At 45.3% G+C, this 22,088-nt stretch overlaps 2 protein-coding genes across 3 annotated transcripts in view; one reads left to right on the forward strand and one right to left on the reverse strand.

Moving 5' to 3' along the window:
• The first annotated feature begins 4,524 nt into the window (after positions 1 to 4,524).
• Positions 4,525 to 5,078, forward strand: LOC122221198 (thioredoxin-like). Its single transcript, XM_042940514.1, has 3 exons — positions 4,525 to 4,677; positions 4,709 to 4,753; positions 4,995 to 5,078. Exons 1-3 carry the CDS (start codon positions 4,525 to 4,527, stop codon positions 5,076 to 5,078), a joined length of 282 nt encoding a protein of 93 aa, XP_042796448.1.
• Positions 5,079 to 12,830: 7,752 nt separating this feature from the next.
• Positions 12,831 to 22,088, reverse strand: part of SORD (sorbitol dehydrogenase) — a 35,426-nt gene continuing 26,168 nt past the window's right edge. The window contains exons 6-9 of one of the 2 annotated variants that reach the window (XM_042942151.1): positions 19,733 to 19,798; positions 18,536 to 18,711; positions 15,285 to 15,406; positions 12,831 to 14,387 (exon numbers count right to left, since the gene is read on the reverse strand). In XM_042942151.1, the coding sequence (XP_042798085.1) occupies positions 14,222 to 14,387; positions 15,285 to 15,406; positions 18,536 to 18,711; positions 19,733 to 19,798 (530 nt within the window). In that variant the 3' untranslated portion in view covers positions 12,831 to 14,221. The remainder of the gene's footprint in view (positions 14,388 to 15,284; positions 15,407 to 18,535; positions 18,712 to 19,732; positions 19,799 to 22,088) is intronic. The other variant, XM_042942152.1, reaches the window with a different exon arrangement.

A 22,088-nucleotide genomic window follows, 5' to 3' on the forward strand; every position in this document is an offset into this window, starting at 1 on the left:
GGACTGACATAGACTAAATGCTTGGGAAATTGAAGAAAAAAAAAAATCAGTGTTTCACCACCAAAATAGAAAAGGTGGTTAAAAGGAAACTAAGAAGGAAAAAACAGTGGGATAAACGCTGAAGAATTACAAATATCCAATTGATTAGCATTTATTCTGAAAGAAAGAAAAGAGGAAAATATTTTTGCCTCCCAAAGGGAGCATATGGGTGATCCTTGAAAATTGCTTTAATATCCTTCAGCATAGAAATCCTACTTCTAAAAATCCTACAGAAATATTTTATGTATTTATACAGAAGGATATATGTACCATAAAATTCACTGTATTTATAAGGGCAACATATTGTAGAAACTTACACACCCACCTACAGGATAATGATAAAAGATACATGATGATATATGGTACATCCATACAATGGAATAATATTAGCATTAAAAAGAATGAATATGGTCTACACGTACTGTCATAGAAATACATGTAACCAGGATATGATCCCATTTTTGTACAATTACATCTATGTAGATATAAATACTTAGATAGAATGTATGTCCACTGTTTGGGGTATATCTGTGAGGACACACACCAAATTATTAACAATATAGGGTTCTATGAAAATGGGGATTGAGGTAAGGTAGGGACATTTTGTTTTTCAGCTGAGTTAAATCTCCATTATAGAGGAGAGCAAATAATCAGCAATGCCAAGAATACTACCATAGAAAGCCTAAATAGAGCCAAATTAAACAATGAGTTGATCATAATGCAAACAACCCCTGCCCCCCCCCCCCCACTACTAGCTAAACAGAGACAATAACAAGGTACAAGGGCAACTCTGTGATCAAAAATATCACAAAGAAAATGCAGCATCACTGTGGTTGAGGGAATGGTCACTGGAGCTCAAAGCCCCATGTGCCAATTATCTCCATTCATGTTCCATCACTACACTGAGCCTCAATTTCCTGCTGAATGAGGAAGATGAGCAAGACGAGATAATGTTTGTAAAGCTCAGAGAGCCACTCAATCCTCCATAACATTTCCCTGCATGACTACTTGCCAACTCTGTAAATTCTACGATGAGATCAGGTAGAATCTCTGTACTTGGTGCAGTACTTGGTGAATGGTTAGGGGGGTTCTGGGAAGAGGTGTTTTAAGATGCTGGAGTAAGATTTTTTTGAGCCTTACTTTTCAAGCCTGGGAAGAAAAGCCTGGAAGGCTGAAAGAAAAGCCCCACAACATGAAGGAAAAGGAACTAGCAACGTAAGATAAAGATCCCAGGAGATTTTGTCACTTGAGGAGCATATTTCAAGGAATGGAAACCCTGAAAGAATTCACCAACACAGGCCACGGGCTATAGAAGTAATTGATAATGACTGTGGGGACATGAACACAGAAGTGATTTAAAACACCAAGGTCTAATTAAATGGTGCATCAGCTTTGATATCCTGAGAACGAGTAGGCAAGGGAATAGTGAGGTTCACAGGGTTTTCTAGACAACCATATGATATGAAAGGGTTAGTAAAGCTGGGGAGGAAACTTAAACTCACATTTCTCTAAAGCAAGATTAAAATATGAAATTGGTAGTAGAAAGGATAAAAATATTCCACTAAAGCTTCTTATGCTAAAAACCAGTTTAAAAAAACTAGAAAGATGAGATGATGTTCTCCTCTGACCTAATTTTCAAGGACCTAGAAAACACAAAGTCCTCCACAGAAATAGCATACAGGGAAAAGGAAGCAAATGAAGAAAGCAACCAAAGCGGGCTGGAACACACCATAATCACAGCCATAATGAGTACCCGCTGAGTTCCTTTGATAGAGGAAGGGAAGGGTTATCGATAATTCAAAAACAAAACTCACAGGGAGCCTGGGTGGCTCAGTTGGTTAAGCGTCGGCCTTTGGCTCAGGGCATGATCTCACGGTTCTGGGGGTTCGAGCCCCATCGAGCTCTGTGCTGACAGCTCAGAACCTGGAGCCTGCTTCATTCTGAGCCTGCTTCAGATGCTATGTCGCCCTCTCTCTCTGCCCCTCCCTCAGTCCCTCCTCCACTTGCGCGCACGCGCGCTCTCTCGAAACGCATTAAAAAAATGTATAAAATAAAAAAACATAAAATTCAGTGCAGTCAAGTCCCAAAACACGTGGCTAAGACCAAAAGTTGCGAGATGCAGATAGGCACCAAGGACTGGCTGTTGATAGGCACTCAGCTGATCATCAAAGAAAACGACTGATTAAAAAGACCAAAAAGTAGCACAAGGGTGCAGCCTCATGGCTGAAACACGCAAACAGCTGACTGCTCAGACCTAGTGGATCCACCCTACAGTCCTTGAGGCCCCTTGAATGACCCTGGGGTGTATGATGTAACAGACCACCTTGCCTAGGCCAGCCCAGGGGTCTTCTGGGGGTCAGGGGTGGGGTTGTAACTGTTTGAGATGGGTGGCCCCCTCCTTCTCCCTGCTTCTGGCAACTGGCATAATCAAAGGCCTTCTGGGAGCAGAGAGTGTCTCCTGACTCAGGAGCACATGCCACACTGCTTATGCTCTTCTGCAGTTAAACCTGAAAGCCAGTGAGTAGTGATTCCCTTATTCATTTTCTTAAATCCCAAAAGTGGTACATGATCCTACTTAAAAAAAAAAAAAAAAAATCAATCAATAAAGAAATGTATATGGTTTTATTTATTTATTTATTTTTGAAATGTATATGGTTTTAAAAAAGAAATTCCTCATGTTATCTTCCCTTCAAATAATACAAAAAAACCTCAAGAGTTAGGTGCCATTAACAGTTTGGTATCCATCTTTATAGATATTTTTCCCACACATATTCAAACATACGTATGCATGTGGTGGGGGTGAATGGTGCAAATTATTTAACTTCTGTACCTCAGTTTTCTCAGCTTTAAAATGGGTAGAATTGTGCCTGTGTGGCTCAGTCCTTTGGGCGTCAGTGCAGGTCATGATCTCAGTTTGAGGGTTTGAGCCCCACATCAGACTCTGTGCTGACAGCTCGGAGCCTGGAGCCTGCTTCGGATTCTGTGTCTCCCTCTGTCTCTGTCCCTTCCCCGTTCGCACTGTCTCTCTCTCTCAAAAATAAATAAACATTAAAAAAATATTTTAATGGGGGGAATGATACTAATCCATAGGATTATTTGAGGGTGATATGAGTTAAGACATCTGGCATTCTCAGAAGTGTCTGACCCATAGTAAACCCTTGGGCATTAGCTGTTAGAATGTTCCCTCATTCTTTTTCACAGCAGCTTAGTGTTCTACTGTACAATGATAATGCTCCTGAGAGGGGTTTTACTGACCCTGCTACAGATGCCCAAGAACACATGCAAATTAAATAGCTCTCCTAAAATTAGTTGGGGTGGAGGGGATGTGCTGGTCCCAGAACCGAGGACTCTGCCTTGGATTCAGTGTTGTTCTTTTTTTTTTTTTTTTAAATGTTTATCTCTTTATTTTTGAGAGAGAGACAGAGCACAAACAGGGGAGGGGCAGAGAGAGCAGGAAACCCAGAATCCGAAGCAGGCTCCAGGTTCTGAGCTGTTAGCACAGAGCCAACCCAGGGCTTAAACTCATAAACAGTGAGATCATGGCCTGAGCCACATTAGACACTTAACTGACTGAGCTACCTGAGCCCCCCGGATTCAGTGTTGTTCTTACCACACCACAGGGATGCCCACAATCCCTCTTAAAGTCAAAAAGTCTGGCCTGAGCAGCTGGTCCCCATCTTAATTTGGACTCCAGTCTATCTCATGGGTCTTCAGGGCTGGGAGCTCAAGGCTCGGGTGAGCCTTCCTCTTGCTGCAGTCTCCAGACATGCCCCTCCTGGGTCCTTGGGGCTTGATTTCCCCTTCTATGCAGTGAGCCATGCTGAGGACTCCTGGCCACTCTGGTGTCAGCTCAGGCTGATGGGCACGATGTCAGTGGCTGGGACCAGAGAGTGAGAGGTCTAGCTGCTTATCAGGCTACGGACATTTCCAGAGCTCCTTCTGAGTGTGCCAGATGCTAGCCAGTGAGGGATACCTCCATGCCTCCTGGAGTCCCTGTCCCACTGGATGGATTGCTCAGGGCTTCTGGGCTCAGGGCCCCCTCTGGGTGGTCTCAGGAGCAGAGCAGGGCAGGCAGGTAAGAGGCAGCTCCTGAGTGTAGTTACCTGGTTCCCAATCCTGCACTCTGTTGAGCCTCCAGGTCTACTTCTAGTGCCCTTGCCCTGGCAGGTTTATGGAAGAGCTGAGGGTGCTGGGTCACGCCAGGCTGAGGCCTTTTCTGCCACCCTGGGAACTTCTCACAACACTTCCAAGCACCTTTGCAGACTCTAGGCTCAGACCTGGAAAAGTCTTGGGGTCAGCCACCCTGCTCATTTACCACATGAAGAGATAAGGTTTGGTGAGGGAGGAGCAGGGGCACAAGCACTTATTAAGCACAATCATGGTGTCATTCACCAAGTTAAAGATTTCAAAATCGAAGCTCTGTCCGGCGGTTTAGATCCACTTTCATCAGTCCTTACGGTTGCTTATCAGACCCCAGCCACCAAAATGGTGAAGCAGATTGAGAGGAGGTATGCTTTTCAGGAAGCCTCGAACAGTGCAGGAGATAAACTTGTAGTAATTGACTTCTCAGCCACATGGTGTGGACCTTGCAAAATGATCAAGCGTTTCTTTCATTACCGTTATGAGAAATATTCCAACGTGGTTTCCTTAATGTTAACATGTATGACAGAATGTTGCTTCAGAGCATGAAGCCAAATGTATGACAGCCTTCCAGTTTATTTTTAATGCTTATTTATTTTGAGAGAGAGAGAGCTCAAGCGCGAGTAGGGGAGGGTCAGAGAGATGGAGAGAGAGAGAGAGAGAGAGAGAGAGAGGGAGAGAATCACAAGCAGGCTCCACACTGCCAGTGCAGAGCCCAACTAGGGGCTTGAACTCAAACCGTGAGATAATGACCTGAGCTGAAATCAAAAGTTGGTCCCTTAACCCACTGAGCCATCCAGGCACCCCTTCTAGTTTTTTTTAAGAAGGGACAAAAGGTGAGTAAATCATCTGGAGCTGATAAAGAAAAACTTGAAGGCACCATTAGTGAATTAATCTAATTATGTTTTCTGAAAACATAACCAGTCATTGGCTGTTTAAAACTTGTAATTTTTTTATGTACAAAAAGACTATATATCCCAACTATCATCTGATTATAAGTGACAATAAAATATTAATTCTACCCTTAAAAAAAGACTTAGAAATCACTTCATTCTGTTTCTATGACAACCTTGAGCTAGGTATTATTTTTCTTGCTTAAAGGATGAAGAACCCGAGGCTTGAAGAATTTTAAGTGAGTTGCTCAAGGTCATAAGGAAATGGAGTAGCCTAACATGTACCTACCTACATCTGTCTTACTGTAGGGAGGTCACGACATCTAAACACCCCACTACCTTTACCACACTTCCTTTAACACCTCTTCCAAATGCTTGAGAGATTTTCTCCAGGCAGGCCCATAACCAGACATATACTGGATGACAGAAACACCTCCCCAGCCAACCACCCCAACAATGTCTATCTTTCCCTTGGAAACATCATTCCCTTTGGAACCCTATTCTGAGAGAAGGCAGCATGGCTTCAGGGAACCAATGAACAGGGCAACAGTGTTCCTTGGGTTCTAGTTCTGCTGGGTGTGCAGTGAGATGTGGGAATTTCATACGTGGCACCAGGAGAAGCCAAGTCGGTTTGACTCCAGGAAGCTCTGGTTGGAGCCTGTCTGTCTCCGTGCTGTGCCAAAACCCCAGCTGTTCCTCAGAATCAGCAGCCCCGACCTCCAAAAGCCATAGCTGAGTCACTGTCTTCACCCTGCCCTGGATTACTAAATCCTTTGCCTCTTAGCTTTTTCCTCATCCACTCTTTCATAGGTCATGTGTTGTCCTCTTTCTGTTTATTGCTAGCAATTTTTTCAGAAATTCCTTAGAATCTTAATCCTTGATAATATCAATGATGTCAGTCCCTTATCATCCCACCCCACAAAGTGGGTGACTCATTTCAGTGTTCTTGAAAGCACACAGCACAAATATATAAGCACCCTTGAAAATCTGTATTGTTAAGGTGTATAAGCACAACATTATATACATATTTGATAAGAGATTAAAATAGTAATATGATGATTTTTAAATCCCTCACTCAGCAGACAAGAGTCCTTAAGAGTCCTACAAATTGTCAATTTCTTGGGGGGGTCTGAGAATCCAAAATTTGCATGTTAATAACTATTCCAGTTTATTCTACACCATGTGGACTTGCATCGACTTAAGAGAGGCCAGAGCCAAAAAGGAACATTCTACACATACCACATATCACTTTCTCTTGGTGACTTAGTAAAGTTTGGTGACTAATACCCAGAGTCCTCTGGCATTGAGGTTTGGCATGGTGGGAACAGAGTCTTCCACTGTTCCATAGTGACCCAGCCACAGTTCCCTATGAATTCCATGCCAGCCCTTTACAAAAGCTGTTTGTTGTCATCCTTGCAGTAGTCCCAGAGCTAGAAGGGACCACTGACTATTCTTAAAAAAGAAAGTGAGCCATTTGCAACTACGTGGATGGAACTAGAGGGTGTTACACTAAGCGAAATTAGACAATCAGAGAAGACAAATATCGTATGACTTCACTCATATGAGGACTTTAAGACACAGAACAGATGAACATAAGGGACAGGAAGCAAAAATAATATAAAAACAGGGAAGGGGACAAAACATAAGAGACTCTTAAATATGGAGAACAAGCAGAGGGTTACTGAAGGGGGTGTAGGAGGGGGGATGAGCTAAATGGGTAAGAGGAACTAAGGAATCTATTCCTGAAATCATTGTTGCACTATATGCTAACTAATTTGGATGTAAGTTAAAAATATTTAAAAATTTAAAAAAAAAAAAAGGAAACTGAGGCACAAAGAGGTGGAGACTCATCCAAATTTACAGATGGTGAGGTCCAAGCCTCCTCCCAAGACTGGCCTAAAGCCAGAGAGCCAGTGGCTTCATGGCCCCATCCTCAACAGTTCCTGAAAGCTTCCCTAGACTCCAGAGTTCTCCCACATTGTACATGGCCTGGGGCACCCCAATCTCAGATTCTGTTAGGTAGTTTCAACAGTATTTTGTTTTCCAGTCTAACCATGTCATCTTTAAAATGTGTATGCCCTTGGGGCGCCTGGGTGGCTCAGTTGGTTAAGCGTCCAACTTCAGCTCAGGTCATGATCTCATGGTTTGTGAGTCTGAGCCCCACATCAGGCTCTATGTGGACAGCTCAGAGCCTGGAGCCTGCTTCGGATTCTGTGTCTCCTTCTCTCTCTGCCCCTCCCCTGCTCATGCTCTCTCTGTCCGTCTCTCTCTTAAAAATAAACACTAGGGGCGCCTGGGTGGCTCAGTCAGTTGAGCGTCCGACTTCAGCTCAGGTCATGATCTAACGGCTCGGGAGTTTGAGCCCCGCCTCGGGCTCTGTGCTGACAGCCTGGAGCCTGCTTCTGCTTCTGTGTCTCCCTCTCTGCCCCTAACCCACTCACATTCTGTCTCTGTCTCTCTCAAAAATAAATAAACATTTAAAATAAATAAATAAATAAATAAATAAATAAATAAACAAACACTAAAAAAAAAAAAATGTGTAGACCCTTTAACCCAGCTATTTTCATTTTAAAACATAACTCTAGAAAGCAACGTATGCACAACATAATCATTGCAACTTTATTGTAAGCCCCAAGCCCTGTAGACTATACAAGTACCCAAAATACTGATTTGCTTTGAGTTACAGTACATCCATGCAATGGAATATGGTGATTAAAAATAATGATGTGTTTAATTATTGACATAAAAAGGAATTTAACAATCTGTCAAATGAACATACTTTATTAAATGAAAACAAATGTTAAAACAGTATGTAGAGGACAAATGACCCAGTTTCTTGAACATAATAGTGACATTTAGGGGCACCTGGGTGGCTCAGTTGGTTAAGTGTCTGACTCTTGATTTTTGTTCAGGTAATGATCTCATGAACCATGAGATGGAGCCCTGCATGGGGCTCTGCGCTGACAGTATGGAGCCTCCTTGGGATTCTCTCTCTCCCTCTTTCTCTACCCCTCCTCTGCTTGTGTGCACATGTATACACACACATACACACACTCTCTCTCTGTCTCTCTCTGTCTCTCTCTGTCTCTCTCTCAAAATAAATAAATAAACATTTAAAAAGTGACATTTAAACAAAATGGAGGGGACCTATAATAGATTAAAAGAAACTTAAGGGGGCACTTGGGTGGCTCAGTCAGTTGGGTAACCAACTTTGGCTCAGGTCATGATCTTACAGTGGGTTTGTGAGTTCAAGCGCCACTTTGGGCTCACTGCTGTCAGCCTGATCCACTTCGGATCCTCTGTCCCTCCCTCTCTACCCCTCCCCCACTTGCACGCTCCGAAAAATACATAAATACTTAAAAAAAATTAAGAGACATTAGCCACATGTGTTTGGATCCTAGTTCAAGAAAATGACGTGAAAAAAGTCATTTTTCTTTTAGATAATTAGGGAAAGTTGCTCTTGGATTGATGGAGTGTTGGATGGTATAAAGCAATTACTGTTAATTCATGAATTACTGTTACTCATCAATGAGAATTGTGGTTGTTTTTGTTTTGTTGTTTTTCCATTTCATTAGATTTATTTGTTCATTTTGTATTTATTTTTTTCAAATTTTTTTAATATTCTAGTTAGCATACAGTGCAATATTGGTTTCAGAAGTAAAATTCAGTGATTCATCACTTACATGTAACACCCAGTGCTCATCCTAAGTGCCCTCCTTAGTACCTATCACCCATATAGTCCATGCCCTGCCCACCTCCCTCCATTAACCCTGTTTTTTTGTTGTTGTTAAGAGGGAGTTATGGGCGTGCCTGGTTGGCTCAGTCGGTTAAGCGTCCGACTTCGGCTCAGGGCATGATGTTGTGGTTCGTGGGTTTGAGCCCCACGTCGGGTTCTGTGCTGACAGCTCAGAGCCTGGAGCCTGCTTAGGATTCTGTGTCTCCCTCTCTCTCTGTCCTTACCCTGCTTACACTCTCTCTGTCTCTCAAAAATGAATAAATGTTAAAAAAAAAAAAAAAAAAGAGGGAATTGTGATTGTTAAATAAAGTGCTAATCTGTTATGGGGGAAAATGGGGGAGGAAAGTAGGTAAAGTACATTCCCATTTCTGATTATAAATGCATGTGCATGCTTTATATGTATAGAGCCACACAGAGGAAAGCTGGAAGGAAGTTCTCCAACTTATTAGTATCCTTGGAGAACAGATTATGCTGATTTTCTCTTCTTTTTACTTATTTGCTTTTACTTTCTTAACAATGCAAACCTGTGTGATAAGGAAAAGTACAGATACCATTATCTCCTGGTGACAAGGGCCATGCCAAGCAACTGAACAGTTGAGCCACTTGGGATGCCTGCAGGGAGGAGGTGCTGAGGCAGGTCTGTGGGAGAGGCCTCCAGGACCAGGGAGCTGGTGGCCGGTACACAGAGAGCCTGTGAGGTCTGGGCAGGGCACATGCGGCTTTAGCACCACCCTCCTGAAGGCTGGAGCTGGTCCCAAGGGAGCTGCATCCTGACTGTGCCTCCGTGGTGCTGTGCCCAGAATAGGCCCACTTTTGGCCCAGGCCCACCTTCTTCCCACAGCTCCCTCCTTACTCTGGATGGATTCCTGGGGTCCCCCATCCATCTATCCCCCACTGCTAGGCTGTGTTTCTGCCTCCAGTCCTATGCAGAGCACAGAAAGGCCAATCATTGACCACCAGCAGGGAAGTCGGTGATGGAGCCAGACCTCCCAGGGCCCAACTCTGCTACACAGTCCCCTTCAGGACTATACATGGGAGCCTGAGGCCAAGCAACAGAACAAAGTGATTGCCAGGATGTAGGTGTTTCCACAGGCAGCTTCCTCACCCCCAGCTTCCTCTCACCTCCCTCCCTCAGGTGACTTCTTCACACGCACAGATGCATACACAGGACTGGCACTGAAACCCAAGAAGGCCCCTCACACCTCCACCTCAAGGACCAACCCCCTAGGGGTCCTCTTTCCTCAGGGCCTTGGGATGATGGGAACCCTGTATAATATCATAACTAAACTGATAGGAGTTCACTCCTTGATAAGTCGTAGATAGAAATGCCAGGTGAATTGTTGCACAATGTAATATTTATTTGCCGCAAATAAGGAACTTAAGGGGAATAACTTCCAAAGCCGTAACTCCCCAAGCAAGGGTGGATGAATTCCTTTTATTTATGGTTAGGATGAATATTTAAAAAGGGGTCTTTGTCCATCATACGTAGAGACAGGCATAAGGTTGTACATGTGCCTTAAGAAACATGCCTATACACATATTGTATGTTATGTAAAGGAGAAGTGAGGTAAAGGTGATTGCTAGTCATTCCAGAGGTCACTTCATGGTTCATTTGTGCAGGCTCGAGTGGGGGCTTTAGCTGAAACTGGTCTATGTGGTCTGGGCTGGCTGGGTCTTATCAGGGCAGTCTTTATTGCTTGAGTAGTTTTGGCTTCCATTATAGGATATAGGATGCTACGGTCTTTTGGCTAAGTTGAGAGATAAACTGGAAAGAAGAGCTTAAGGGAAAATGTAGGACAAAGGTCAGTGAGTACAAGCAGATGGGCCGTAAAGATTAGGTCTATGGTGACAATATCAGTGATGATAGAGGCCTTGAGGTCGTCTGGCCACTCCTCTATTAAAAAGGGAGGAAACCAAGACTTGGATTAGGGAACTGACTGGGAAAATCGCAGTGAGTTTGTGATGGGCTCAGGATTAGAAAGTGTTGTAGTGTTCCCACACCTAGTGTTGCATGGGAAGTGTTGAATCACAATATTGTACACCTGAAGTTACTATTACACTGTATGCTAAGTAACTGTAATTTAAATAAAAACTAAAAATTAAAAAAAAAAAAGAAAAGAGAAAGAACCCAGGAATCCTGGCATCAAACCCTTTACGAAGTGCTGTCTCTTGTAGGCTTGATGGGTCCAAGACCCTGAAGACAGAGGCTACTCCCCAATCCCACCACCCCCACCGACGATTAAGATCCACCAAGCAATCTCTTGGCAGGAACACCATCAGGCACCTGGAGAAGGAGCTCAGTGCCTGACTCCACCAGGGTTTTACAAGAGGGGTGCTGAGAGTGGGGGTCAGAGACAGTTGGAGCACAGCTTGCAGCTGCGACAAGGCAGCCACTGCACCAGAGAACACATGCTGCTGTCTTGAAGGTACTTCCTGCAGATGAGCTCCAAGCCAAGCCACTTCCCTGCCACCCTTTCCTCATGCTGCTCCTCTCTGAACTCTCTGGGATTTGGCTATGTGAGTTGGGGTAGGGGCGGTAGAGATTTGCCTGCTACCCGGGGATGTGGGTCCCTTAGTGGGCCTTCTGTATTCCAAGCCTAGGCTGAGATCATGGACAGAGGACAGTTCTGGGAAAACAAATACCCAATAAATCCTATTTGCCTCCAACACTTTGAATTTCTGGTCCAAGCAATTTCCCCACATGCCCCCACTGCTCTCCTAAAGGGAGAAAAATAGGAGCCAAGAAGGAAGAGGCAGGACTGTGTACAGAGAAGTGAGCCTGGGGTGGCTTGAGAACCAGGGATTGGCGGTCCAGAAGTGACTCCACATCAACATACAGTGACTTCACTGTAGCCAAAGGTGGATGTCAAGAGAAGTTGCTGGAGCCGTGTCCACTTTTCTCCTTTAGGGCCCATGGGCTAGCCTCCCCCTTCCACCCTCCAGCCTGCCTTCAGGGTCCTTCTTCACAGCTCTCCACCCACACACCCCACCCTAGTGTTGGGAGTGCCAGCTGGGTGGGGTCCTCTGTTGATTGAAAGCCAACAAGGTGCCAGGCACTAGTGAGCACAGAGGCCGACAGGGCCATATTCCTGGTTCCGGGACTGATTCACTGAGTTAATCAATATTTATTGAGCACTAAGTGGAGACGGCTGAAGAATCAATGCCTGGGCTTCCTGCAATTCCTTCCAAATGGCAGTGGGGAACATTTCAACAAGGCCACAGAGGTGAGGGAGCCAGGCACAGCTCAGTAATACCAGCTTGGGCCCTCTCACCACCCAGAGGACTCACTGAGTGGGCAGCCCACCCACAGCCCCTCCTCTCCTATCACCCTCGCTGCCCCTGCTTGGGAGCTGTGAAACTGTCTAGTGGCTTAAGAGCAGTGAGGGGATTTGGCAATGGGAAGTATTGTCTGAACGGCCACTTTCCATCAGGTCATTCACTTCATCACTGCCCTGGTGGCAGCAGCACGAAGCCCAGGCAACACACCAAGCAACGTTGGACTTAGAAGATCCAGCCCAATCACAATTGTGAGATAGGTCACCCATGCCTTTGTCCTTGGTAGCCCCACCTTCCCAGGGTCCCCTCTGTAGCTCCTAAGTCCTTCTCAGGTTCAGGGGTCTTTTCCCTCCAATAAACCACAATCAAAGGAAAAGTGGCTACTTGTGAATTTAGCAGTGAATCCACCTCCCTCAGGAGCATTTCTGTTGGAAGCCTTCCATCTAGAAGGGGAAGGCCTTCTCATTCCTCATTCAAGGAACTCTGGGCACCAGAGCTAGAAGGAGTTAAGAGGAGGCAGCTGGCAAGTCTGCCCCTGGAGCTAAGCGGAACACCGAGAAGAAAGTACAAGTGGGCTCTGTGGCTGCTGAGTGTGCACAGAAGTCTCAAGACTCGCCCCCTTCCTCCAGAGAGAACATGAGAGAGGAAAAGCAGTGGGTGACCTTGAGCAAATTCCTTGATGTCTCTATTTCCTTAGCTGTAAAATAATCTGACGTATCCGGCTTGCTGTGAGGATTAGAGATCATGAACATAAATTTCTAAGTTAATGAAATTATATTTGATGCAGAAAATGTGTCGCTTTCAAAAATCCTGGGTCCTTCCCTTTGTTAAATGGGTAGCCAGAGTCCATTCCTCCCTACAAAGGGGCACAAACGGGTGGCAGCAGTCAGGTACCACAAGCACAATTTATTACCCAAAGCAGTTTGAGGAATTCCAAGCAGCGATCATGGCCTGCCCCAGTCACAAGAAAGCCAGCACCTCTTCAAACTCACCCTCCACTCCCAGCTGAAGTGAAGGATTAAAAGGCTGCAACCCAAGTTAGGTCACAGCTACAATATCCTCATTCCTGACCAATAATCTCAAAGTCACAAATGGGCAAAAAGTGGTTTGGACCCAAATCTTACCCAAGAAAACCCCATGATCAAAACAAGATCGGAGAGATCATTCAAACAGAAAGATACCAAGAGCTTTATTTAACAGGCTGTGAGGAGGAAGGCTTTCTGTTTATAACTACCAGAATTAAATGGAATTGTCTATCATCAGTGAATGTGAAAGGAATGCTAACCCTGTGGGGTGGGAAGACGGGTGCACTGGCCAGACACTTCGGGGGCAAATCCTGTGAGGACGCCTCCCCCGTTGTCTAGTGACAAAGGAGCCCTCAGGGACTGCCCCTGAAAGTAGACAGGTGGGGGTGGGGAGCGCTGGGAAGGTAGTTTAAGTCACAGAGAACTCTTAGGAATTCAAGAAAAGGTGATCTTTAAGCAATATTGAGAACTTGCCTGACTCTTTTTACATTTGGAGAATGCAAGCTGGTTGGACCTTATGAGGGATTTCAGCATTGTTTTGTTTTCTTGATAGATTTAAAAATTATCCTAGATGCAGGAAGGTCAGTCCCTTTAAAGTCTTTTATCATCAAACCAAATAGCACTTATGTCTAGAAACACTGTGCTCTAAACTATAAAACTGCTGAGAACGCTTCATCCCAGACCCTGAGCTGAGATTTTCATGAAAATCAATTTCTGGGCCAGTTAAGTCTTGATAAAGTTATCTCTTCATAACTCAGCTCCCATCCCCACCTGGCCAGTCGTAGTGGAACCAGGAACCCAATGGGCAGATTTCTTTCCTTACTCAACTCAGGCGCTCCAGGAAGAAGGGGAATTCCCAGTACCTACACCAAACTCTGCTCTACTTGCTGAACTTTGCTCTGCATGAACAGGTCATTCTGGCTGCAAATTCCCCCAAACTGCCCCTACTTGTGTTTTTAAGGCACACCAATTCCTCCATGTAAGGCTTTCTGCTTATAATGAATTGTTTTCATTACTCAAAAGAAACTTCTGTATTCAAAGCCCATCCCTGCCTGGAGATACTGGGGGGTGGGGGGTGGGGCGGAAATGGTGAGGGCAGAGCCCAATTAATATTAGGGATTCTGGTCATTGGGGTCACACTTAAGCATGACTTTCAACCCCAATCCCTTTCTGGATGTTTCAAAGGCTTCCAGAGCTTTCTCCAGAGGAAACCTATGGGTGACTAAGGGCTTTACATTCACAGACTTGGATGCAAGCATTGAAATCGCCATCGGCCACCTGTAAAAAGATCACAAGTGTTACATTCAACCTGCAGGAGGAAAGAACTACGTCCCCAAACTACCAAGCACAAGATCAGCTTGGCCATTTTTATTTATAGCACTGTGGTCCTGGCGAGTCTATTCTACAGCCCAACGATGGTGGAAATGATCTTATGACTTGCAACTTGGGAATCCAGAGTCTGTTCCCAAATGCTTCCACCCCTCTGCAATGTCTGTCACAAAGCTTAGAATTCCTTTGGCATGAAGGCATAAGGCATATGGAGGCCACTGTGAAAAGGCAGATTAGCCTCAGAGAAGGAACTCATGATAACCCAGCCACACCCCTTTGCAGCTTGGCTTGGCAGAGTTCATCAGAAAAGAGCACTCTGCTGAAGGAATGGTCATAGACGGTCATAGATGGACGCTGGTAGGGAAGGTGGTCCTGGGAAAGTTCCCCAGATGGGGAGAGGGCAGAACCACAGAACATGAGGTGGGGTGAACTAAGACCCTCTCACTTCCCAGGGTGGGGCCCTGGGGCTCTGGGGTGGAAACCAGGGGCTTGAGTTCTTGCTGTTCTGTTGTCCCCTTTCTCTCCTTCTTCCCTTTAAAAGAGGACAATGAAGACGTGGCCACTTGAGGAAATGGAAAAGAGAGGGCCTGGGTGATAAGGGGCAGACATCCAAGAAGAGCATGCTTCAAGATCCATCCCCCTCCTTGCCTCCTGCTGTCCATCCTTCCCTCCGCCATCTCTGCCCTCTTGTTTATGCTCTGTCTTTGGATCCCTACCATGTTGCATGGCTGTCAGTGTGGTAAGGAAAAGCCCCTCATGACTAAACAAGAGAGGATCCTGTTTCCAGAGGCCACGCTCGGGTCTTGCTGGCCCTTCACTACCCTGGCTCACCCACAACATACTCACGTGTTGCAATATCGAAACACGCCCTTGATATCCACCTCCCGGGTGGCTGCGTGCACGAGGGGCACAGTGGTCATCTCAGAGCCCAGTCCTACGAGCACCAGGGTCCCACCAGAACGAGTGGCCTGAAGAGGAGATAAGACCAAGAAAACTCAGAAGATCAGAAAATGCAGACTTCTCGCACAAATAAATATCTGTTTGCATCAGGTGAGTACCCAGATGTTCCAGAGAATATGATGCTTTCTATACTGGTGAACTCTTCCATATGTTGACCATACTTAACAGAGCAGCAGAGTTATCTTCTGTGAAGATCCAGAGGAGGACCAGGTACACTGGGAGCACCCTCGGCTGTTTACAGCCTCCTAGGAAATAGCCAAGTTCTCCAGACCCCAGTGAGAAATCTCCCCTACCAACAGTTAACCTTCAGGCCCTGAGCATCTTTCAAAGCTTTACTAATTCAGTACCAGATGTTGGTTCAGGTACATCCTCATCTCAGCACCTGCCCCTCCTCCAGAATGTCAACCCCATAAAAGACAGCACTTTGCTCAAACCTCTAAGGAAGCACCCTCTTGGTGATAAAACTACCCACCACATACAAACGGGGAGGGCCATTAGAATTCTCTGGCTTAAAGACTGCCTTACACACACAGGTTGGCTGGCATTTAGAAATATTTTTGTTCCAGAGACATTCATCCCAACAGTATCAGCCACAATAGGTTTTGTCTTCCTTAAACACCTATCTGCCTTATCAGTTTCCCTCCTTAGAATGGGCCAGAGAATGAAATTTCTCCTGACAATCTCCACTCATTCCACTGATTCCACATGAGTGTTGTGCCTCCACCAGAGATTTCTGGGGATCACTGTGGTCAGTATTGTGAGAGATGGAAAAATAGTTCATTTTCATTATAGTTGGGAGCAGCTAGCACTTACTGGGACCAGTCTAACCAGTGGAGCTGCAAAAAGCCACACATCACAGCCTATGGGGGGAAGGAAATGCCATGAAGAGAAGCCTGCAGAATGGAGGTGACTTTGGACTTTGCACTTTTGAGCTATGGGACCCTCTCAAGCAGCTTCCTCGTGTATACGATCAGGATGATGCCTCCCCAGTGGGGCTGTTAGGATAAAAATCACAGTTCTCAGCACTAGGATGGGCTCATCGTTCAGCATGTTTTCTGTTTTTATTGAAGCACAGGGTCACTTACAAACCACTGTGACTTATGAACACTGTCAGGAAAGGCGCTCTCACCACTGGAAAATGTTGCTGTTCCCACTGGAAAAGGTGGGGTGGGGTGGGAGGTGAGGTCAAAGTTGTGAGTGAGCCACAGAAAACTTTTTTGAGTGATAAATTGTTTAGAAAAACTGCTTCCCCATCAGTATTTCCTCTCTACCTAGTGAGAGGGAGGAATACTATCAAGCTGGCCATCCCAAGCTGCCAGGAGGCCAGCTATTTGCAGACCACAGGCAAAGGAATGCTTGGACTACCTGACTATTGTTTTGTGGGTGGGACCTCTGCACCAAGATGACATGAACTCTACCCTAAGCATTTGCCATGTTTCTTCCCAGACATTTTCTAGTCACAAACCTGCCAGGAAAGTGACTCTCAGGTGTGTCCATATAAGATGCCTCCACCTAACCTGCCTGTTGGTGGGGTGGCCTGCAGCACCCTATAGCATCTGTCATGCATAATGGCTCTATTCCCCACTCAGGAGAGGTACTGGCTTCAGGCCCAGCTGCCTCAGGTAGCCTAGCAACCGGGCCCCCACCGTCAACAGCTGGAGATAGATGCCAACTGTTCCCAATGTTCTCCAGGCAGGGGAGAAGAAGAGAGTCTTGCATTATGAAGCCATGGCTTTTACTGCCTTCCTCTGGAGTGAGGGTCACTGACTGCCAACAACTTGAAGAGGGACACACTTTATTCATCAGAGCCCTCAAAGTGCCCAGCACAAAGCCGGAACGCAGCAGGAGCCCAAGACAAGTCACTGGTTGACTAATCACACACAGACCGAAAGGTTTCTCTTTGCCCCTTCCCACATGGCAACTGTCATCTCTGACAGTGGAGCAGAGGGTGGGCCGGCTCCAGCTGGAACTTAGGACAAAGAAAAAGTGGCACCTGTTCCTCCCCGCCCTCCCAACACTTCCTCAGCCCCTGATGCCATGGGTATTCAGGTAGGAAAATAGGTAGGCAGCTCTGCCATCCCCAGAATGTCTTGCAGGTGCAAAGTGCCCTTACGCATGACCCAGCTGTGACTCGGAAGGAAGGAGGAAGCCTGTACTGCCGCGAGGAAGCAATGTGGGACTCAGGGGTTTGTGTGCTCAGTGCTGGAGGCTGCTGCCACCACCCTCCTCAGCCCAGTCCCTCCCATGCCAGCATGGTTACCCACTGTCTCCTGGTCCCCTTCTTCCCTTTTCTCCTAAGCAGTGGACAGAGTAAGAAAAACTCAGGCACTGGGGCAGTGTGTTCAAGGCAAGTCACCAGGCCTCTTGTGGTAAAATGCAGGAAGTGGTAACTAATCTTCACGGCTACTGGGCAGATCTGGCATCACATTTATAAAGTACCCAGCAGAAGACGCAGCACATGGTGAGGCTGAAGCCTAGAAGGTATTCTTTCTCCCCTCTTTTCCTCATACTTGGTATCAATGCCATTCCCCATCCCCATTCCGCCAACTTCCCATAAACTACTGGGGGGTTGCCGAGGTGCAAATCAGGTGTTGGCAGCTACCTGTTGCCAGGTCTGGGACAGAAGAGTAGTGGCCAACTGTGACCCTAAAAATCACCACACCTTTGTGACTAACTAAATGAATGCCTCTCACTTTGTATCAATGACTCAAAGACTGCAGTTTTCCTCAATTAAAGAAGATAGGGATTTCCCACACACAACTAAGGCATGGTTCCCTCTTCCTTCTGTTATCTTTTTACCAATAGCACTGCTTTTATGACCATAGATATGATCATGATAGCAACCCCATTTTAAAGGGGTGTGTCTCTTAACATTTTTCAAGGCCCATATATGCCTGTTACCTTGTTTAGACTTTACACCTACCTAATAAGGGTACTAGACAAGTGAGATTAAAAAAAAGAAATAAGAAAAACCACCAGGGATACCTAGATTACCTAATTTTGCTTGTGTGTGTGTGTGGGGGGGGGGTCACATAACAAGGGTGGAGACACCTGTTCCTAGCACTCCTTACTGCTACCTACCCTGCACTGATTTCCCAGAGCTGCCCACCAGCTTCAGCGACCCACATCCTACTCACATAGATGCCCGCCTGGATGGACAGCTCCACCCCCGAGCACTCGATGGTAACTTCTGGCTTGCACCCCAGCAGATCTTCCACTTTACTGGCAATTTCTTTAGGGCTCTCCTTGGATATCTGGAGGATGAAATCAGCCCCAACTTCCTTGGCTTTAGACAACCGAGTGGCAGACAGATCTAAAGTTGAACAAAAGTTTCTTTCAAACTGAGAACTGGATGGCAGATTGGAGAGAAAATGAAGATGGAGGTGTATGTTTTAGTGGTAATAAAACTCTGGTGTAGTGGGTGGTGTCACTGAGCCCAAACACTTACTCTCTACACCTTCACACTCTCCCATACACACCACACAGCTACACACACACACACACACACACACACACACACACACACACTCCCTTTCCCTTCCCCCATCCCTCTCACTCAGATCACTTCTCAAATATCCACTGTTTTACATCCCCACACACCCCTATACACACCACACAGCTCTACATAGCTTCCCTCTCTCTCTCTCTGAAGGGTACCCGGTCCTCACATATACATTCAGATACCTTCTATACACTGATACCTTCTCCACACACAAAGCACTCACTCTCCTACATCCCTACTCCCCTTATATCCACATACTCCACACAATTCTATACACTCACCCACACCCACACTCTCATATACCTTACACACACACACACACACACACATTCTCTCACTGATGCCTTCTCCACACACACACACACACACACACACACACACGCCCTTCTATACCCTACATGCTTCCACACATACTGTCACAGATAAGCTCTCCTCACACATACACACATCTCTCACCTATACCACACACTGCACACACAAACACCCTCCTATAAACATATCATAGATCCCACTAACTCCACCTCACACACACACAAGCACACCTTCTTTACCTCCTGGGTTTGGTCAAATGGACCAGGGGCTAAGCTTCTTCTTAGAACTGAGTGAGCAGTAGGGGCATCTGGGGTCCACACATAAAGAACCAGACCTTCTCCACAGCAGCCACCCTCTGCCCCTGGGTGGGCTTTTCAACCATTGAACCCCGGGGGGAGAAAAGAGGAAGAGCCCCTTTAGAAACCCAGCACTCCAGGAAAGGAATAGTTCTCAAGCCCCTGGCCTAAACGGTAGGCCAGCTGTTTCCTCTTCAAGGAGATTGAAAAAGAAAACCTCTTACCAGTCACCACCACTTGGGCTGCACCCATTGCCTTGGCCACGATCAAAGTGACCAGTCCAATTGGCCCTAAATAAAGCAGGAAATGAGAGATGTTTGTGAAATATTAAACATCAGCTCTCCCCCTTGTCCAGGCCATGGACAGGAACCATAGCTTGTGTGCACCTCTAACATCTACCCTGGTGCCTACCACATAGTGAGGCCTTAACAACTATCTGTTGAATGCATAAGTACATGAATATATGAAGAACTGTTCTGGACATGAAATTTGCTCCTACTGCTGAGTTCCATTTAATTCTCTCAATCTCAAAGCTATAACTTTTCCGTTTACTCTGCTTGGGGAAAATGGCAAATTAGAAGAGGGCTCGAGAAAATATATTTGTTAAGAGAATAAAATGTCTCAGAAGGCCTGGATACACTGTCCTGTTCTCTCTCTGGCTCCTACCCTCTTAGAACCCATCACATCCCCCCAAGGAGAGACACATCCTTTACAGGTGTCCTCTGAGGACCACCTTGGCTTAAGTGACCTGGCTCCATGGGCTGACCCAGCTGCTCAGGCAGCTCTAGGATCAGGGACTTAAAAATCAGTCCAGAGACCACTTGCTTCCCACAGCATCTGCATGCTGGATGACACGGTTTTAGTACAAAACCAGACCCACAAAATGAGACTGCAGATTCTTTGAGGATTTGCTGTTTGACACTGCCTTTGAAAATAATTTTGTGAGTTTCCTCCCAAAGTCAAAACACTGGAAGATACTTGAAATTACCAACAAAGAGGTGATTAGCTAAACAAACTACAATGGGGTATTACACAACTATTAAAAATTATGTCATAACTCGTTCATCCAGTGTGATGGAAAGATGTTCATAATATACCAATTTTTTTTTTTTAAAGAGTGGGTAAAATAAGGCATGTTTACCATGATCTCATTTTTAAAAACTGAAAGATTCAGGGCACCTGGGTGGCTCAGTCAGTTAGACATCCAACTTCTGCTTAGGTTTGTGAGTTTGAGCCCCACATCGGGCTCTGTGCTGACAGCTCAAAGCCTGGAGCCCGCTTCAGATTCTATGTCTCCCTTTCTCTCTGCCCCTCTCCCACTCACACTGTCTCTCTCTCAAAAATAAATAAACATTAAAAAAAAATTAAAAACCTGAAAAATTCTACATCAAAATATTCACAGTGGTTCTCTTTCAGGATGATAGGTGATGGGGCTATGGGTGAATTTCTGTGTGTATACACATGTGGTATGCATGACTTCTTTTTCTACGTCAAAAAGGAATTACTTATACAAATTAAATATATATATATATATAAACACACACACACACACACACACACACACACACACACACACACACATGTATGTCACTTGTGGGGCTCCTGGGTGGCTTAGTCAGTTAAGCATTCAACTCTTGATTTCAGCTCAGGTCGTGACCTCACAGTTGTGAGACTGAGCCCCTGCATTGAGCTCTGTACTGACAGCATGGAGCCTACTTGGGATTCTCTTCCTCCCCCCTCTCTCTTTCTCGCTCATAAAAATAAATTTAAAAAAAATAAAAAGCTTCTGCACAGCAAAGAAAACCATCAACAAAATGAAAAAGGCAACCTATCAAGTAAGGGAAAACATTTGCAAATCATATATCTGATAAGGGGTTAATATCCAAAATATATAAAGAACTCATACAATCAATAGCAAAAATCCAAGCGATCTGATTTTAAAATGGGCAGAGGATCTAAAGACATTTTCTTCATATATATATATATATATATATATATATATATATATATATATACACACCCAAAGTGGGCCTTGAACTTACAACCCTGAGATCAAGAGTTGCATGTTCTACTGAGTGAGCCAGCCAGGCACCCCTAAACAGACAACATTTTCCCAAAGAAGACATACAGGTGGCCAACAGGTACATGGAAAGGTGCATAGCATCACTCATCATTAGGGAAATGCAAATCAAGACCACAATGAGATATCACCTCACACCTGTCAGAATGGCTACTATTAAAAAGACATGAAAAAAAATAAAAATAAAAAGACATGAAATAACAAGTGTTGGCAAGGATATGGAGAAAAGGGAACTCTCGTGCACTGTTAGTGGGAATGTAAATTGATATGGGCACTGTGGAAAACAGTATGGAGTTTCCTCACAAAATTAAAAATAGAACTACCAGATGATCCAGTAAGTCCACTTCTCGGTATTTAATGAAAAACACTAACTCAAAAAGATATCTGTACCCCATGTTCATTGCACCATTATTTACAACAGCCAAGATATGGAAACAACCTAAGTGTCCATCAACAGATGCATATACAAAGAAAATGTGGTTTATATGTACACAGTGGAA

Source organism: Panthera leo, chromosome B3 (assembly GCF_018350215.1).
Source record: "Panthera leo isolate Ple1 chromosome B3, P.leo_Ple1_pat1.1, whole genome shotgun sequence".
Classification (NCBI taxonomy): domain Eukaryota; kingdom Metazoa; phylum Chordata; class Mammalia; order Carnivora; family Felidae; genus Panthera; species Panthera leo.

Coding starts and splice junctions, on each gene's coding strand:
- LOC122221198 (XM_042940514.1), top strand. CDS start 4,525: ATGGTGAAGCAGATTGAGAGGAGGTATGCTTTTCAGGAAGCCTCGAAC. Junction 4,678..4,708: donor GTTATGAGAAATATTCCAAC/GTGGTTTCCTTA, acceptor CATGTATGACAG/AATGTTGCTTCAGAGCATGA. Junction 4,754..4,994: donor AATGTATGACAGCCTTCCAG/TTTATTTTTAAT, acceptor CCCCTTCTAGTT/TTTTTTAAGAAGGGACAAAA.